The sequence below is a fragment of the Phacochoerus africanus genome, chromosome 3, assembly GCF_016906955.1.
Source record: "Phacochoerus africanus isolate WHEZ1 chromosome 3, ROS_Pafr_v1, whole genome shotgun sequence".
NCBI lineage: Eukaryota > Metazoa > Chordata > Mammalia > Artiodactyla > Suidae > Phacochoerus > Phacochoerus africanus.
The window spans coordinates 181261331-181278404 of NC_062546.1; the positions used below are offsets into that span (position 1 = coordinate 181261331).

Consider the following 17074-nt stretch of genomic DNA (forward strand, 5'->3'; position numbering starts at 1 on the left):
TGCCTGATGCATAAAAAGATAGCCTATAAATATATCTGTTTTATTAATCAGTTAGAACAATATATAGCAACGTAAGTGATAATTATATTTTAAACTTACTTAAAATTTAAAACACCTAAACCATTACCCCTAAAATGCACAATTAGCAACAATCAGTCTGCAACTTGATTAGGTATCATCAAATGAAAAACATATGGTACTATTAGAAGCAACAAATAAGGTAAAGTTTTAGATACAGATTTTCAAAGAAAAAATTGATTGTAGATATGGACAGTTTACTCAATTAAGAGAAAATTTTCCTTTTCCATTCTTAATGACTGGTGTCTCTGGCACCAATAACAAGTGATGATTTTCTATACATATAACCAAAAACATAAAACTATGTTCAGGAACACTGAAACCCAATAAAAAACATTTGTAGCATGTAGACAAACTCTACTTCTTTCTCACCAAATCATCGTAGATACTATAAATCACAGAGAGGTTTTCCCTCAACTTTTACTCTCTATTATTAGAAATGCCTACGTCCATTCCATGGACCTATGCAGTAGAATCAAAAAAGCAAAAGACCTGAATTTCAAACAAATACGGATTCGGAAAAAAAACTTTCTTATGAGTCATGAATTGGTACAAAAGTAACTTGACAGCTCTGAGTGATAGCAGCAATGATTTATTGGATCTTAGCAGGTATTCTACACATATTGCCTCATCTAAACTTCACGACAGTCCACAGAGATAGGTATTGCTTATCCCCATTCTACAGATAAGAAAACTGGAGCTCAGAGATAGGAAGTAACATGACTAAGGTCACACAGCAAACGAGTGGCAAAGCAAGAATTCTAACAAAAACTTGTATAACTACAAAACCCATATTTTTAACCACCTGAAATCTACTGCTTCTGAGCCTCAGTTCTCTGTATTATAAAAGAGTAACTTCACAGAGCTACTGTGGAGACTAAGTGAAATGATATGGATGCACTTGGTATAGTTACACTCAATGAAATATGCCCCCTTCTTTCTCTCACTCCGGTGGTGATTAAACATTTATAATAAGTGAAATCGTGCCTAAATACTCTTTACCTATTTCAAAGCAGAGATAGCCTGAGTCTTGATTAATTCACAAAAAGGAAAATACTACCAGATCAATAAATATATTTTATATAAACAGATTTAAAGGAAAAAAGCAAAGAAAAACAACATAACCTACCTCATTTTAGGACTGTGATCCTGCTGTTGATCTCTTAGAACATTATAAGATCAAAATATCAAAGTCAGAGAAGAGTATAGGACCCAGAGATCTCAATTCATTATGGCTTGAAGAAAGACATCCAAAAGAACCTACCCAATCACATTATTATTATTATTATTTTAATGTATTTCAGTGGGGAAGACAAATTTGGACAAATATAGAGGCAATAAAAATAATACCTCTATAGTAAGTTGTTTTGTTTCTCCAAAACAGACATTTATTCCTACTTCAAAACAGCCTAAAAAGAGGGATGAGGGGGAGAAGAATGAGGAGCAAAGAAAAAAAAAGGAAATTTTGCTGTTAATTCCCTGCTTATACACACTTCCTTTAGTTTCCTTTTCTTTTTCTTTCAGTGCATGGCCATGACACTTACCTCTGATAGGTGTAAAGAAATCAAGTCCAACTTTAAAAAAAAAAATTTCCTAACAAGTAAATAATTAAATGTAAGGCATGTTGGGTACATATACAAACCTAAGTGCTACAGTTTAAAACAGTTGAGTTTTTACATCAAGCCCATCTGGTGTTATATTAGGGTGTGTCCTATGGAAATCCAACCAAGGATGACTGCCAAACTAAGCTCCAGAAGACAACTGAGAAAACTGGTGAGTCCCACAACATAAGCTATATTTTTAAAAGTGCATCATAGCATCTGTTTAATAATATTATCTGTTATCACTCTACCCGCATAATAAAACCCTATTCTACTTCTGTGAATACTGTTTTTATCACTAAAACATGGGTCAGTGTTGGACATGGGGGGGGGGACCCTGAGATAATGACATTTTAGAGAGAGAGCAGTTAAGTGATCTAACTAACCCACAAGGTAATATCAGTTTTATGTCCCAATCCTGACGAGGTCATTCTTCTGCTAAGGGACCTAAGAAGCCAATGGGTTTCTTCACGCCTCCACTGCCACACAAGAAAAATAGAAATCATAATATACTGATGCTTCAAGAGGTTCTAAATATGGAAACCAGCTAAGAAAAAAGAAAAAAAAATGAATGTGAAGTGCTCTGAAAAGACTAAACTAGATTTCCTGACCTGATTATTGGTCAGAGTCTTGTAAAACTAGAATTACTACTTCTTCCAATTCCATACATGCCACCTAGCTATCAAACTGACTGATAAATGGTACTGACTGCAAAGCTGATCTATGTAAAGGTTTTAAAGTAATAGAAACAAAATTTGTGTCACAATGTATTTTCACACCATTCACTACCTTCTAAGAAAATTTACTTACTGGCATTAAAAAAATGATGATGATAAGAAAAATAAGATTAATTACCATTTTGGAATGTTAAAAACGTTTCACAGTAGTCAACAGCAAGTATAGAACAGTTTGAAACTGATACAACAGCTACTACATAAGAATTGGAAATAGGCTAACCCAGAAACAGAAGGAATCACAAAATAAGTCTCCTCTGATGGGCTGAAATTCAATATGCATTATTTTTATATTGTTCTATCTGAGTTGTCTGTCTCAGATTCTTAACTTCCAGATTCTATTTTTAAAATCACTTAACACTGTGTATTTCCAGTAGCCATCAAGGCATATACTGTCACCCCTGACACGGAAGATTGTCAGCAGACTCAATGTGTACACTTAATGATCTCCAGCAACGATGCCCATCTTCCTATCAAAGAGATCTTTAGTCTAGAAGAAGTCTAAATTTCTCTAAGAAAATTCACTCAGAAACACAGAAAGTAGTCATTAAAAAATGTTAAGATCACTAATATCTCTTACTTCTGTTTAAGATTATCCTACATGCTGAATTTTAAAAGCAAACACTGTCAGGCACTGCAACATTTTTAGTTCTCTCCCAAGTCACCGATGCTCTCTTCCAGCACTGTCAAATAATGATAGCTGCTGTCATTATTTTTTATACAATAGCTGGCAGCAAGTTGTACAGATACCCTTCATCTTGGAATAGTCATCAAATAACCTAAACAAATGATTAGGACCTTACAGTAAAACTGACCACTTTCTGAAAGCCAAAATAAGTGGGCTATCACATGGTACGGCTATTTTACTGCTAGAACGTTAGTCATCTTATAAAAATCAAGTTTTATTTATTTTTTTTCTAAACTCTTTTAAAATAACTTTTTACCTCTTACCCATATACTCCCGTCTTCTCCTTGCTGCTGTGGAGCCTATCTTATTCTATCATAAAGGTTTTTCACATTTACTTTCAGCTCTAATACTTTCAATCAAAATTGAAATTCTGTTTTCAGGAAGTCACAGCTCCTCAGAAAGACTATTTGAAGATATAAAAATGCGTAAAATAAATAGGTTCTTTTTATTTAATAAAGTCAACAATGCATATAAAGGAATTTAGAAAAACTAGTGATCTCAGAAACAAGTGATCCAACAAGTTGTACACGCACGCAAAATTATTCCAAGTCACAGAAAAATATCTGACTGACGGACTATAGGTCTCTTACTCTAATTAACAGACAAGAGTCCCTCTCTAGCACTATTTGCTTTGGCAATCTAAAATGCTGATATTCTCCTAGATCTAACAGAGAGGAAAAATGGGTATCTTCTCCATCTAACACCTAAGTGGGTAACCTAGATACTGTAAATAGAGGCTACATAAAGGATGCAACAGACAGCTCTGAAGTGAGAGCCAAAATATTTAACCTGCAACTCTTGGGAAAAGAACATGAAAACACATGCAGCTTAGCCAAAAACTATACTAAAATGGAATTGCCACAGGCTAGTAAGTTAAAACAAAAACAAAAACAAAACCTCTTTACTAAACATAATTTTACTGCTGTTGGGTGAGAAAAACTCAAATGTCAAAAGCACAGTTCTTATTTGTTCAAGCTGATCATGTCTACACTCTATAATGTTTATTTAAAATAAACGAGTGAACTGCCTTTTTGGAAAGGACTACTTCCCCAAAACCAAAATCAAATTCACAAATAAAGGAGCTAATTAACCAATTAACAAGTATTTTTCTGCTAATATTCTAGTGGTGGCTAGGGGATGACAAAGTCTAATTAATCATTATTCCCTACCTCTTATATTCAATGTGTCTAAAGACAATAGCTAAATATTAAACTAACAGAAACTGCATACCAATCCATCATTACTCTCTAGGAAATTAAATAAAAATTATCTGAGAAAAATCTATTCTACCAAGGACTTAGTAACATTAAATGTTAAAATGTAAAAACTGTACTCCCTACATTGCAATAGTACTATAACTTTTATCAAATCAATACCCAAGTAGCAAAAAAAAAAAAAAAATTAATGCTACAAGATCCATTACAAGAGATTAGCACTATAATTTAACATACATTCCCTCACTATTAATTTTTTTTTCCTACATGATAAAGGAATTTCAATGACTGCTTCTAGAATGAAGTGCTTCTTAGGAAGTGGTTCCCATTAATAAAAATAAAGAAAACTTTTAAATTGGTAAAGTAAATTCACATACTTCAATCAAAACTTCAAGTTAATAGCTAGAATCAAAGTGAATGAATGGCAAAATGTATTCAGTAGTACTCTATATACTCCTGCTTATAATTCAGAAGTCTTAACTACTTATAAAGCTATACAGCAACATCAAGTTTTGAAAACTGTAAGAGGGAAGTGGAAAGAAAAATGTGTTCTCTCAGGATAATCAGAATTAACATATTAAGAATATGTTCATAATTCACTAGATGATTCAGTTTTCAGCTATTAAATTTTTGTTAAAAGAAAATACCTTTCCTTCACATATCACCCAAATAGAATACTCTAAATTAAATTATATTTACATATGTCAGATGTCCTTTCTATATAAGAATATAACATATATCAAAAGTATAAGGGAAACACAAGATTTCAAATTATGTTTAAATAGGAGTAATAAGTCACTGAACTTGATAACCTATAAAAACATTATAATTAAGAGAAAACAAACCATATTCTCAATAAAGTATTTTGTCTTCTGTCACTGACGGTATGTAAGCTGCCTTTTTACTACACAAAAACAATGTTTATTCTATCAATGAATGACCCTTTATCAAAAACAGTAGTCAAAACCATCTAAACCTGCAAGTTCAAAACATCCTTCCAAATTTTCTCAATTCTTCTCTGGACAGTCTAAAACAAAATGCTTTCACTTTGCCAGAGAAATAGATGGAAATGAGTTCCACAAATTTTCAATTACACTTCACTTCCAATGCTTTGGAGCAGAAACTTTCACATTTTTGAAAAAAGCAACTAACACTACCATCCTACCACTGATGGATTAGCTTTGTGCCAAGGCAACACAAAATTATTTCAATTTTACTGTGAGGAGTCCTTTCGAAGTAACATGTTTCCATGTATTTTTTATCCAACAACAAAAACAAACCTAGTCATAAACCTGGCAAGACAAAACAATAACCAGAAAAGCCTAACATTTCTTACCTGGTACAGGTAAGCACCAGCTCCCAAATGCCACCTTGGGATAGTTCAGACTAGTAAGCAGGCTCATGTTTTACGATACCAGAATGAACAGGAATAAATCTGTGTTGTTCTTTCTTTAGCAAAATCTATAGCAGGAGCTATACCACAATGTGAGAGGACCCTACAGACCTCACAAATTCAAGTCTATCACTAGAGAAATAGGAAAAAAAAATCATAAAATGAAGACTTACTGCTTGTCATGTGACTTGGGGAGGCATGCTGTCCATTGGGTGTGCTTGAGGTGAGGTCAATTGCCATATTGGAGTGCTCCCTTTCAGGTGAAAGCTCATTGTCACCTGCTTTCACAAAATAAAATCTTTTGGTCTCTGTTCATTGTCATCTAAAATCTAAATACCAACTTTGTAATCATATATGCAGAGGCATGCAGAGCCCTGCAATTTTAATGAAATACACTTTTCTCTTAAAAGAAACTACAAGGAAATGTTATTTAGAAATATATCATAAAGGAATGAAGTGATGAAAACCCACAACCAGCCCACAATAAAAAACTTAGAAATTTTTATTATCACATTCATCTTAACTGTAAAATAAGGGCGACTGGAGAAGTTGATTTCTAAAGCATCTTTAGTTGAAAAAAAAAAAAAGTTTTAACATCTATTTGATCACTAAGTATACAGTCTCCTTAATGAGTATTTCCAAAACGCTGGTTATCAGAAAGTTGGACATTTGAGAGTTTGCTTAAAAAAGTCACTTTAAGTAAGCTAATTCTCCTTCACATTATATGTATGAAGAATTAGGTTACAGAGTAGTAAATATTTAGTACACACCATATTAGTAAACATATATGTAACTTGACCTATTCTAAACAAAGTAAATGAAAAATAATCAGTTAGGAAAATGTTGATCTGCTAAGCTACTACTGATTTAAATAATATCCTTAATATAGCAAGTATATATCTATATTTCCTTCTTATTTCACTTCTGTGCTATTTTCTCAAACTCAAACAAGTTTGTGGTATTTTTCTCAAACAAGACGAAACTGTTAACGGAAGATAAGAGTATACAATTCTTGATAAAAACTAATTGAAAAATTAAAATACAGGTGAGAAACATAATTTTATTACCAATAACAGATAAATAAAAATGAATACTTACACGTTAAATAGCCATCAATAGCCTCTGTTTCCATAGTCAAAGTGCAATGCTGCAATACAAAAGATTATACCCTTAACACAATGATTCCTTTCAGGATCTGCCATTAAATGCTTAACTTATTTGAAGCGCCAAGGAGTTAGCCCATGTTGCTGCTGCTGCAACCTGTGCCCAAGAAACATACTACAGTGTACTGTATGTGCTCATTTGCAAGTCACTGAACTCTTTCTGCAAATGATCTGATTCCTGCTGGAGATAGGACAGGAAAGATAAGTGTGCCGTGAGATAGGCTTTAGCAAGAAAGGAATGACTCTTTTAATCAGAATTTACCTGGTTGAAAGAAAAAAAAATAGTAAGGGGGTACACCTCAAATGTGCCAGCTTTCACTGGGATTGAAGTATTTTACCATTCACTACTTCCTACAATCAAGCTGCAGTTTGAGGACTTCCCGAGTATACAGATAGCTCTATTCACAATTGTTGCAAGTTGGTTCATCATGTTCTAATAGGGAGGGGGGGGAGGACAAACAAACATAAAACAAAACAAAACAAAAAACTTAGTGCCCAAGTATGTCTTAAAGGTTTCTGTAGCAGTTACCCAACTCCCAGGCTTGTATTGACATTTTAGCCAACCCCAAGTTCTGTGTAAGCACCTGTTCAAAGTAACCTTAATTTCCTGCCAGACCATGGTTGGGTACTAATACCGAGCCTACTTAAACGCATTCAGATTTCGAAAAATTCATACACTTTTTGCTGTGGGAAAAGGAGTCACTTTTTTAAAGTTTGGGGAATTATCTTCATGCACCAGTGACACAAAACAAGAACTTAATTCTCAGAAACACAAGTAAATTGTATGAGATGACACCCCCTAGCTTTGATTTCACCTAAGGAAAAGATCGATAAGCTAACTGTATTCTTTGAAGAAAAAAGTTTAAAGAATTGACATGTCCTGAGAAGATTTTTACTTATTTTTTTCCCTTTGGCCCTGGTCCTTTTTGCCTTTACTTTCAAAACTCTCACTGCACCAGCAGCTAAATTATTCACAATGAGCCATTTCTGTATTGATCGCCAAGTATATTTAGCCCTGGCTCCTGGAATTTCTCCATTACTTACTGGAAAACAGGCAGCTTCACTTCTTGTCTCCAAAACCACTTCCCTTCTCCCTCCCCTCCCCTTTCTTCACCACCACCCTCCCTACCCCCAAAAAAACTTTTCTTTCTTTCTTTATGGAATAATCAGATCAAATTCCCAACTCAGTCACTACATAGCACTTAAATTTCAACCTGCTATACTGTTATCAAATTCTTTAAAATTATGATTACATAAGGATTTAAAGAAAGGCATCCATAAAGTTTAAAAGGGGAGCAGTTTCTTCGGATATTTTACCAATGAGTTTATCTCTTTAAAAATGTACATATTTAACACACACATATTAAGAAAGAAACGTCAGGGAGAAGCGAAAGAAGTCTACCCCATCAATGAAATGGTTATTAACCCTCAGAGAAGAAAGAAAAGGAGAAAGAGAAACGAAATGTACATACAAAAGAAATTGTCCTTTGATTAAAAAAGATTCATCACCATTTCCAGCTCTGTCGGGAGATCTCAGCTTCTTCTAACCCCTCAAAGAGGAGGTGACAATGTCGGGCTGAAGATAAACGGAGAGAGAAAGAAAGAAGTTTTTTGTGTTTCCCCCTTCTCTCCTTCCCTCCCTTGCCCCCTCCAAGCCAAGCCCCCTGCAGAGTTCAAGGCGAGGAGGAAGGAAAAGCACTTTACAGGTGGGTCATTCCGAGCCCAAATCCAGCAAACAGATCGGCTGATAAACAAAACCAAGAAATGAGAGAGAAGGAACACCCCCCTTCTCCTCCTCCTCCTCCTCCTCCTCCCCCTCCCCCTCGTCCCTTTGGGATGGTCTAGTAGGAAAAGTCACTCAGGAATGGCACCACGTACTTTCAGGAAAGAGGAAAAAAAGAGAGAGAGGTCAGTCAGTGCTACAGCAATGCGATTAACAAGAAGAGAAAAAACTTGATCCACCGGTTCCTTAAGAATCGACCAAAAGCTAAGACAAGAAAACTGAAAGAAAAGGGGGGGGGGGGGGTGAGAGGGGAGGGACAGTCAGGGAGAACCCAGCAAAGAACCTAGGCCAACTTCACAGGACTGTTTTTCACCCTTGGCAAGAAAATAAATAAATAAATAAATAAAAGATAAAAAAAAATAAAAACTAAATCTTAATTCCATCTCTTTCGCCCATACCAGAACCTGTCAAAGTGATTTAATTGCTGCCTTTTTACGTGTCATATCAGGTTGTTGTTGTATTCACAATTCCAACAGAATCTGGATATTACCTCCTATCTGGACAGCTGCAATTTAGTCCAAGCTACCCAATCTTTCTTGGAATTCAAGTTAAAACAAAGCAAAACAAGTCCAAATCCATGACAGCTATAGAGATGAGAACTGATTGATCGATTCACATCCCAGAAACAGATTACAAGGAGGGGACGACAAATTAAGGCAGAAGACATCATCTGCAACCCGATTCTCTGAGCGTCCTTTACAGAAATCATTACCCTAATCATAACCACAATCCATCCCTCCCAGAGAAAAAATGTCTATAGTATTATTATTATTACTGGTTAACAGCAACAAGTCATTTGATCACATCACAGTGCAAAACGAGATGCTATATAATTACACTTAACTTTGAAAACACTCCCCCCCTTTGCAAATCAGATACACATATTTATATATAATCTATGAATCAGAAGACAAATAAAACAAGAGCTGTTCTTCGCCACGCAAAAGCCAAGCGGAGATTTACCTCAGCAGTGCATGCAGTAAAATAATCCCATCACCCTTTTGTTTGTGTTTACTGTTAGTGTGTCCTCTCTTTTTCTTTCTTTCCTGTGCCTAACGTGTGTTTGTGCACTGCAGTTGGTGGTGGAAACTAAGGCAGTGGATCTGTAGCTAAGGGTAATCCTGTTTTTACTTCCTCCATCTTCAGCGAGGAGCAGGGTTAGCCCGGGACAGCTGGTCAAACCCCGAGAAACCGATCCGCCTGAGCCAGAGCACATCTCCCCCGCCGGCCGGGCTCGCGCAGACGCCCGCGGGCGGAGGGCTAGCTGGCGGCGGCGGCGGCGGCGGCGGCGGCGGCGACCGCGGCGGCGGCGGCGGCGGGGCCCGGGGCGCGGGGACTGGCGGGCAAGAGGACGGGCGTGCGCGCGCGTGCGTGTGCGGGGCCTGGGCGCCTGTGCGTGTGTTCGTGTGTGTATGTGTGTGTTTGTGTGTGTGTGTGCGCGCGCGCGGGGGGGCTGGGGAGGGCGCGAGTGCGCGTGTATGCGCGCAGGGCCGCTCGGCGCGCTCGGCAATCGATTACAGGACAAGTGCTGCCCCTGCGGCTCCGCGACGCGCGCACTCACCTCGCGCCCACCCGCGCGCCGGGCCGCGTACCCCCTGGCCCGGCGCCCCCGGACGGTGGACCCCGCCCCCAGAGGGGGCACCAGGTAACCCGCTTCCGAGAGTACCCCGGCAGCCCCAATCCACACACCCCCGAGTCCTGGTAAATCTCACGTTTTCTGCCGGCTGGAAAGGAAGAATTGTAACGGCGAGGGGAGGTTCATTTCGGCCTCGTGAAGTTTTCTTTCAAACTGGGATTTGTGGTGAGGCCAGGCGAAAGGAGCGAGGCTGCTATCCAGGCGCGCGACGCGGAGCTCCGGGATCGGCGTCCTGGCCGGAGTCTGGGTGTGCGCGTGGACCCACCCACTCGGCTTCGCAATTAACTGTGCCGTGCAATTTCAGAAAAGGGCGCCGGATAGACCGAGGAGAGAGGGGTCCTCGGGAATGGATTGAGAAGGAAAGTCAGGTCTGAGATGAAGCTCAACTATTACTATTTTGAAAGTGCTTTACAGTGCAAGTTTAAAATTAGAGTGTTTACTTGTTTTTTTGTCCACCGGGCATGTGCCACGTACACCAAAGTCAGAGGAACGGGTGAGGGTCCAAAAAGTTGTTAGGAGTAAACTATTGCCCATCAATAGCATCAATTGGCTATAGAACAGCTTTTGTATTTGGGAAGAACTTATACAGATCGTCAATGAGAAAAAAAAAAAATACATGTTCTTTCTACAACTAGTCGCATTTAGCATCTTTCTCAACCACATTTGCAAAAAGAGGGAATAGAGACTTCTATAATTAAAGAGAAAAGGAAAATGAAAGGAGCTCAAAATACTGAACTGTGTAGTCTGGGTGGCTTACGTTTGAAAACATATGAAATTATCAGGACTGCCAAACAGCATTTCTGAGAAACCATATCACAGATTGGGAAGAAAATCAATGCTGAAAGAGTAGGAACAGGCACTGTAGTCCTACTCCTTTCAAGAATCCCAGAAATAGTTACTGAAGTTTTTTTTTCTGCTGAGGAAAGAAAAATGATACATGGAAAATAAAATCATCAACTATATCTTAAGCGCCATTCTGTATGTCTGGGAAATTTTGGATAACACCTTTTCTTTAGATTTTGGGATTGGAAACGAATTTATTCACATTGATACACACTAAATAATGGACACCATATGTATGACACTGTATTTAAGTTGTTTAATGAATTACTTTTTAAAAGTTTACTTCCTCTAGATTTATTAAACAGCAATTGTACCAGTGGGCTCATTTTTTAAATTATGACAAGTGATAGTCGGTGCTATGCCACAAACAAAATTAACCAATTTTTATTGGAGAGCAAATCATTTGAGCTCAGGCTAACAACTACTTCATGACGATTTTAAGAACACCTGGCACCTAGATCTGTCAGTTATCTAATTAAAAGTAATTTTCCTAAAGTCATATTTGGGAAAAACCAAACAGAACTCCACAAATCACTCTAATCACCCCCATAGATAGCAGAGATTTTAAATTATAATAGAAAATCAGAGTGTTCATAATACATAAATTCTCAATATATAAAGGGTAACTTCTCTAAACTGCTGTAAATCCCCCTAAAAACTACACCTAAGTGTTTAAGTATCTGCAAAATTGTGGAGATCCTTAGAAAAGATGAATTGAAATATATTCAAAATTAAGATGAAATAAACATCAGGATAGTTTCAACAATTTCATTCTTTAGTAGAAGAGAATCTGTTGTGAAGTCTTAAGGAAGCATCCTCAAGTTTCCCCAAACTACCAGTTGATATTAGACTTTGCCCCTAGCTGATTAGAGCTTAATTTAGCACCCTTGAAAGCCTATCCTTTGCATGAGTTGCTTTCATTGGCTCCCTAATCACCAGAGGCACGCTCTCTCCCTCTAGTGGCTAAATGTCCAGACGATTGACTTTTTATGGCCCTGCCTCCCCAAGAATGGGGGATTTGGGCAGGGAGCAATGGCTCCCAAATTTTACAATGGCAAAGATCTCAGGAGAATTAGACCATGTGGGGGAAACATCCCTCTTCTTGACATCCTATGTTTCTTTCTGATTTGTAGATCATGGTGTATCTCATTCACCCCAAAAAAGTCAAGATTATGTTTACATACTAAGACTAAAGATTCTATTTCATCCTCCATAGTGTCCCACATTGGGGAAGGAAACTTTGTATAAACTGTAGTAATTTGTTCACAGTTTTTCTCAACAGTTTTTTGTTTGCTTGTTTGTTTTGTTTTGTTAGAGTGGTTAGAGGAGATCTGTATTCCAGCCTTTGCCATAAGTGCACACATTTTTAAAGTATATTTATAGTATGCATACAAATGTATCCCCAGAAAGGGTGGTAGCAAATTCTTTGGTTACTGTATCCAACTGGAGAGTTAAAGTTTCATTTAGGAAGTGGGGTGAGGAGGTAAGGAAAGAGCATACCCCACCCCCACCATTTTTCACATAGCTGGTTCTTTCTCCTCCCTTCTGTCCTGTCCTACCGAAACTGCATCTTCTCAGTACCAACCTCTCTCCTAGCACTTGCACGTTTCCTTCATTATACAGTGTGTAAATATGTTACTCACTTATTGAATTTTTAAAAGAAAAATCTGTCTCCCCCACTAGAATGTCATCCTTTTAAGGGCAGAGATTAGGTCTGTCCTACTAACTATTGTTTACTCAGAACTAGCACAATGTTTTGCATTAGCTGATACTCTAAACATTTTACTGAGTGGATGAATATGGAGCTAGTCACATACTCACCTAGCTTCCATGTGTAAAACGCTTTTCAAGGTCCAAAAAGGGTAGGATGTCAAAGATACACTCTAATTCCATAAAGAATGTAGTCCAATTGTGGCTCATAAGTCATGTTACAAATCATCTTAACAGGTTAGCTCTGTCTTATGATCCACGTGAAGAATGTGAATGGCTTAGTAAATAAGTTTTGCAAGTATAAATAGCAAAAGTGGTTAAAATAATTTTGAGTAGAATACCCTTATATGCCCCCTCTGTTTCATAAACAAGTTATTTCATGTTAATACCTGATGGTTCATGAACCAAACTACCAAAGAATGAAATAGATTTAATTCTGTAACAACTAAGTGCAATTCGCGAAAGAACGTTTTTAAAAGGCATTGCAGCTAAAAGGTACATAATGAAGTATTAGTTTTATTTTCTTCAGATAGTTTATCTCTTTTAGATTTAAAAGCCCAAGTACCCTTTAAAGGAATTTGAATAAAAGTACATTTTTGTTTATTTAAGGAATTAACTTTAAATCTTGGTTTTGTTTTTTGCAGAGTGTAGGAAGATGTCTCTTTGAAACATTGCAATCCTTGCCTAATATCAAAGAAAAAAATTTTTTGGAAACTTATTACATGTTGATTTTTTTATAACTTGAATCCCTGAAAAAGTTAAATTTACTATGCATCCATAGGCATAGTGTTTTAAAACTGATCACTTGTTTTATTTTTGTCAGGTGGTGGTATTCTCTTTGATGTGGTGTTCTCTTTTTAAGCAAGATATGGAACAATGGTCTGTTTCTCCTGTCCACCTAGACTGGCACTATGAAGAAGCAAGGAAGCCATAAATGGAACCATAGTTCCAAAGAAAGCATTCTAAGATACCAAATCCAATTCATAAGTAAGGCATTTTCATACCTCCCAACTTTGCCTCTGTGGCTACGTTGATAGTCTGGGGTCTGGCTGGCTGGCATGGGAGTCCCACATGGTAGGAATCTTCTCATTCCATCTGCCTTGAACAATTGTTTCCTTTAACAATTCTTGAATGTCACTTTGCAATTAGATAAGGCTCTTGTGCCAATATCCATGTCCCTAGAAAAGTAACATTTATGACTTAAATTCACACCTTGATAGAATAATATCAGATTTCTTCTAGAAAGCACATTTTGATGTAAAGCAGATGATAAGCTATCTCTATCCCAAATGAGAATTATAAATTATAAGCATTAAACTTAGACTAAGGGGGTGAGGACTAGAGAGGTTTCTGAAGAAAAAAAGAAAGCACACAGTTTTAAAGATGCATTTAAACCTTTCAAAGTTGCTTTAAAATGCAGATGTGTTCAGCATTTGAGGAAATGAATTCCATTCATGCAAAAATGAAGAAACTTTGAGTTGGGTCAAATGCAGAAAGATGATGTGCTCAAAAAACAACTCTAGGAGTTCCCATTGTGGCTCAGAGGTTTCGGGTTTGATCCCTGGCCTTGCTTAGTGGGTTGGGGATCCGGTGTTGCCATGAGCTGTGGTGTAGGTTGCAGACGCAGATGGGATCCTGTGTTGCTGTGGCTCTCTTTGTAAACTAAAATTCTTTCACAACCAAGCAAAATCTAATCACATGTTTAAAAAATCCTGTATAGACCAAAAAACAAAACCAAACCAAAAAAAACACATTAACAACAGAAAGCACAAAAAAGAAGCCAGGGATTCAGCCTTCCTCTTTTATATAGCCAGATGGTGGCATCCTAGGGAATTAAAAGCCATACAGCCATACCTGGATAGAATTGGAAAGTCATTTCCTGCTTGATGACTCTGAAAGAGGGCACTTGGTGTGGAAGGAGGGTAGTGAATCAAAGAAAGGTCATTTACAGGTAGTAACGTCAAATGTCCTCCCCCAAATTTCATGGCTTGTGGTTTAGAGAAAGGTTAGCTTAAAATAGAGGTTAGTGTGGCATCTGAACTGTCCCAACACATGATATACGAAGATGAGAATAACACCATCGGTAATCTCTCCCACAGCAGCTATGTTCAAGCTTCAAAAAGGTACTTTTTGACGTCATGGTGAGGTATGAGACACCAGGGAAAGCCCTACTTAGTATACTAAGGATATTATCAAAAGTCCTTAGTTTTAGTTTATGGGGCTGCTTCATTAGAAGACTGTGTCTTTCAAGTATACTCTTTTTGAGAAATAAATCCTCACACAGAATCCATACCACTTTATTTTATTTATTTATTTATTTATTTATTTATTTATTATTATTATTTGGTCTTTTTGCCTTTTCCAGGGCAGCTCCCGTGGCATATGGAGGTTCCCAGGCTAGGGATCTATGTCAGAACCACAGCAATGCAGGATCTGAGCTGCGTCTGCGACCTATACCATAGCTCACGGCAATGCTGGATCCTTAACCCAATGAGCAAGGCCAGGGATCAAACACGCAACCTCATGGTTCCTAGTTGGATTTGTTAACCAATGAGCCATGACAGGAATTCCCCTTACCACTTTAGATTGATGATACAACTGATTTCAACAAAGAAGTCAGGATATCAGTGGAACTAGGAAGACTATGTGTCGTTATTACCATCACTATAGGCATTTATTTTATGCCAGGCATCCTGATAAGCTCATTACATGCATTATCTCATTTAACCCCAACAGTCACTTTTAAGAGAGGTAATATTAGCTCCATCTTTCACATGAGGACATTGAAGCTTGGAGACATTATTTTCTAGTCCAAGGTCCAAGTGTCAGAACTGGACTCAAAGGTATATTTTAAGTTCTAGAAAGCCAAGGTAATTGCCACCAGGCTATACTGTCTCTTAAATCCAGCCTTCTTAGTAACATAGTGTCTAATATTGAACCAGTTGAAAGGAAAACTGAATGTCCAAGATTTTCTTAGGATGTTATTCAAATGTGGTATCAGCATAGAATTCTACCAAACCCAGTGACTATTTGTGAGGGAAATATAACTGGTTTGACATCCCATGCTTTAACATTAGATATTGATCTGTGCCTACCTTGAGCAATTCTGAACAAGCAAATGACAAGAGAACCACTGGGGGTGAATTAAAGGATAACTACTCTATAAAGAATTGAGTAAAGACATATGGATAAGAACTTAACTTTCTTTAAATTCTAGATCACCAAGCCTAGTTGCACATTTTTTTTTTTCAAAGGGGATCATCTCTGATTTATTGCTCTAAGAAATGTTAGCAACAAACTTCCCTTTGCAGACTTATTTCATGTATGTGTGCAAAGAATGAGTGACTGACTTTCTGTGGTGAAAAATTGTGATTTTAAATAGTTATGATATTCTTAAATGACATTTTCAAATTCAAGAAACAGGATATTTTGAGGGGAGAGCAGTTCTCAGTTTATAGTAAAGGTCAATTTGGACATTTTGCTAGAACCCATTAAGTGACGCCTGTGCAATTAGAATTTTTATCTCAGTTTTAATTTATAAATACAGAGATATTGGAATAGACAAATAAAAACTCTACAATTTTAATTAGCTTTTTGTGTCCTGGTTTGCATAGATATAGAAGTTATATATTTGTTCCCTCAATAGCAGGGCTTTGTTTTATTTTGTTTTTAAAAAACAAAAAGAAATAAGACTTTTATTGGGGGAAATTTGCTTTAGGGCCTTTTGAATAACATGTCCTAATCCAGAAGAGCTTCCAAAAACATCATGGAATAGCCAACAGATGAAATAAATAAGGGATCTGGTATGTTCATAATATATTCTTAAAAATAATTTAAACTTTCCTAATATTTATGTTAGAAAATGTATGCTTAAAAGAAAAATTAATATTTAAACAGGAATCATCTCTCTTCACAAAATAATATAAGTTAGAGAGGGGTATCTACTCCCAAGTCTTTGGGAATTCTACCTTCAAGATCATTCCTGACATGGAGGTGGGTGGACTCTGCAGGTGTAAGACCTAGTACCATTAGGCATTGTGTACACAAAACCGCTTGATCAATTCCAACCCAACAGTAGCAACTTTGTGATATTTTCATTTTCCATGTCATTTTCCTTTGTGGGGGAATAGACTTGGCAAATATATTTTTCTTTATGAATAAATTGTTTCTGGGATTTGTATAGCCATGTCTTATGAGTTTAGACATTTTTAGTTATTCTAAGAACAACAGT

The 17074-nt window shown here is 37.0% G+C and overlaps 1 protein-coding gene across 16 annotated transcripts in view; it reads right to left on the reverse strand.

The window, feature by feature from the left end:
* Nucleotides 1-10660, reverse strand: part of IKZF2 (IKAROS family zinc finger 2) — a 158178-nt gene extending 147518 nt beyond the window's left edge. Inside the window, exons 1-5 of one of the 16 annotated variants that reach the window (XM_047773406.1) lie at nucleotides 10367-10660; nucleotides 8344-8447; nucleotides 7210-7304; nucleotides 6807-6855; nucleotides 5882-5986 (exon numbers count right to left, since the gene is read on the reverse strand). In XM_047773406.1, the coding sequence (XP_047629362.1) occupies nucleotides 5882-5986; nucleotides 6807-6855; nucleotides 7210-7212 (157 nt within the window). In that variant the 5' untranslated portion in view covers nucleotides 7213-7304; nucleotides 8344-8447; nucleotides 10367-10660. Of the gene's footprint in view, nucleotides 1-5651; nucleotides 5841-5881; nucleotides 5987-6806; nucleotides 6856-7133; nucleotides 7305-8343; nucleotides 8448-8575; nucleotides 8598-8749; nucleotides 8871-9617; nucleotides 9862-10366 lie in introns of those variants that run through there. The other 15 variants (XM_047773403.1, XM_047773414.1, XM_047773417.1 and 12 more) reach the window with 15 other exon arrangements.
* Between the last annotated feature and the right edge of the window lie 6414 nt (nucleotides 10661-17074).